We start from the raw sequence: 2,856 nt of genomic DNA on the forward strand, positions 1-2,856 counted from the left end.
AGTCAAAGGAAGGATGGAAGCCCCGCGGCTCCTCCGGCGCCCTGCGGTGCTTTGGTGTCCGGATCCCAGCCCGCGGCCTGCCTTCCTGTCAGTCCCGTGGACACCGCACTGCCCGGCAGCGCCCCGGCCGCACTCAGCCAGCCAGCCCGAGTCGAGGCTGCAGGCTGCAGCTCCTAGCAGAGGAAGGAGGGAAGGGGAAGGCGGGGAGCAAACAGGAGGAGGGGAGCGAGTGTGCGCAAGGGGAGGGAGGTGGGGGAGAGAGAGTGTGTCTATTTCTGGCTCGGGAGGGGGAGGTATCTGCGAGCGGAGCTCCAGGGGCGGATGAGTGGGGGGTAGGGGGGAGATAAAGGATCGGGCCAGTTTTTCTCCCAGCTTTCCGCCTAGAGGCGGGGCGGGTTCTTGGATTCTCGGAGGGCACGGGTGACCCCCTGCCGTGTCCGGGATAAAGGTCTGTTGAGGAGGTGTGGAGGTGCCCGTAAAAGAGACAGAGAGAGGGCGGCTCAGAATGCGGGAGGGAGAGTGGACCCGTGGGCCTGGGAGAGAGATCGGGAGAGGGATGGAGGAATGATATCCAGGGTGCTCGTTCCCCTCCCCCAACCCCAAGCCTTCTTTGGTTTCCCCCCAGGAAACTCTCAGTCCCGCCCTACTTCAGTCTCTGAGGCTCAAGATTGCCCTCCTGAGCCCAGGAGGTAGGGGACGGGGGTAGGACACGGGTGGCTTGGAGAGAAGGGGCCTAGGGTTGACTGGGGAGAGGGCTGAGGGCTTTGCAGGGGAAGGAGTAATTCTTGAGATTAGGAGACTGGGTTTCTGTTCCAATTAACCACATGACCTTGTCAAAGTCATTGAACCCCTCTGGTTCTGTTTTCTTTTACAGTGGTTATAATACCAGCTTCACAGGTAGAAGGGCTTTGGAACTGTAAAGGCCTGTGTCAAACCTAGGGAATCATGAAGAGGCTTTGCACTGGGTCCCTTGCCTGCCAGAGTTAAGCACAGCAGCGGAGTGCCTTTAAAAGATGTTTCCCAAGTGCTTCTTCCTTTCCTCCTAACTGGCCCCGGGGGACAGGGATGGGGTGGAGGGGGAGCAAGAGCCAGATGAAGTAGTCTGCAGTTTGCCTAGGACTACCTCAGTAGACAGGACACTGCCTATCCTCGAATGGCCTCCCAAGTCACCGCCAGGTTGCCTGAGCAAAAGGCTCTCAGGAGAGGTGAAGGATAGGAGAAAGTGGAGGGGAATTCTCTGAAAGCAAAGCTTGCTCCAGGAGGGGTAGGCCCCAGATGGAGCCAAACTCTAGGGATTATAAAGCCCTAAGAACTTTTTGCCAAAATGTGGTAACCATCAGATTATCTCCCCACCCCAAACCCAACCTCCATCTCTCTGGCTCCTTTCCTCCCTTTCTCCTAGAATCTGAAGAACTCTGTGTGTGAGTCGCATGGTTTACGCACTCTCCTAACACTAATCATCACCTCCTGCCTGGTGTGAAATGTATTTGTGTCTCTGTCTGTCTCCCCCACCAGCGCAGGATCTCTCCTGGTGTAGAACTGTGTCACTCAGCACCTTGCATGGAGCAGGTGTTGCAACTCTGTTGGTTAAATGGATTTGGAGGCCTGAGCACTGTAGGGTTCTGGTGGTATCCCAGGAATACCAGATTGAGATGCCATAAAATCTGCCATGACAGAGATCATAGCAGAAAGGAGAAGTGGCACTGAGAATATAGAGTTCTCAAGCAGAGAAGTGTTTGGTAAGAAGCATGGACTCTTGGCTGTCTTGGAGACACAGAAAAAAATATGGCAATTCTGTCCTCGAGGAACTCTGAACTCTTGTATTTCCTGTCTGGCAGGGAACACAAGGTAGACAATACAAGACTTGGGAAAATAATAATCCTGTCCCTGTGAAAAAAGCAATGTCACACACATCAACACATTCATCTCAGGTAGACAGACATAGATGTATATATTCCAATTACAAGAATAACAAGAGGAGTAGAGGACAGGAGTTGGTACAAAGGTTTACAAGAGGATTCTGTACCATCTGCAATGCACAATGCAGACTGGCTTCAGAGGCTTATGTCTAGCATTAGGAAAATTAGGGGTGGAACCAGGGTTCGTGGTTCCAGATAGGAAATGACAAGCAGTGAAGAACTGGTTAAAGGGACGTGAGTGGTATCATGCCAGAACTTGGCCAAGGCACAGAGAGTGCCCAAAGGATGACGCCAATCATGGGGCTTTCTTTTCTGGGCACACACGAAGTACCCATGCTTATGTCCAAACATGAGGTCCCAGCTCAAGCAAGGGATCAGGCCCCACCTTTGGTGCCAAATCTTTGAGTAAGCATGACCATACCCTTCCTACCCCATCCTTCAGGGTATTTGTAACGCAGTTACAAGCCATCACTTCTACAGTCCTCATCCTTACTCACTGGTCATTCTCTAATTTACACAAGATGCCCCTAACTCAATCACAGGAGAACCACACCTTTCCTAAAAATCGCAATTTGAGAATCTGACACCACCTATTCTCTGACTTGCAAGGTTACAGTTGTTCTTACTTGTTGTCTCTGTATCCTCTTTCTGCATGTAAATTCATCTTCTCCTTAGCAGACAAAGGGAAATTCACTGGCTACCATCTTGGCTGAGAAAGCTTATTTCAAAACTGTGTATATTTTCAAAGTCACACATTCCACCCAGTGTATTGTGCTGTGAGCAAAACCTGGTGCCCTCTCCCCTGGTTTAATTTGGTCCCTCATCTCTGACACCCATGTCTGTAGGTTAGTGCCTCTCAAATTCTTTAGAATTGGTACGAAACACTATTTCACTTGTTGCTCTGTCCACTTGCATTTCCTTGTCACCTTATGCCTCC

The 2,856-nt window shown here is 51.3% G+C and overlaps 1 protein-coding gene across 1 annotated transcript in view; it reads right to left on the minus strand.

Moving 5' to 3' along the window:
- Nucleotides 1–2: 2 nt before the first annotated feature.
- Nucleotides 3–2,856, minus strand: part of LOC105547151 (uncharacterized protein ENSP00000471857) — a 24,063-nt gene continuing 21,209 nt past the window's right edge. Inside the window, exon 4 of the mRNA XM_011990606.1 lies at nt 3–173. Within this exon, the coding sequence (XP_011845996.1) occupies nt 3–173 (171 nt within the window). The remainder of the gene's footprint in view (nt 174–2,856) is intronic.

Source organism: Mandrillus leucophaeus, unplaced genomic scaffold, assembly GCF_000951045.1.
Source record: "Mandrillus leucophaeus isolate KB7577 unplaced genomic scaffold, Mleu.le_1.0 Scaffold38, whole genome shotgun sequence".
NCBI lineage: Eukaryota > Metazoa > Chordata > Mammalia > Primates > Cercopithecidae > Mandrillus > Mandrillus leucophaeus.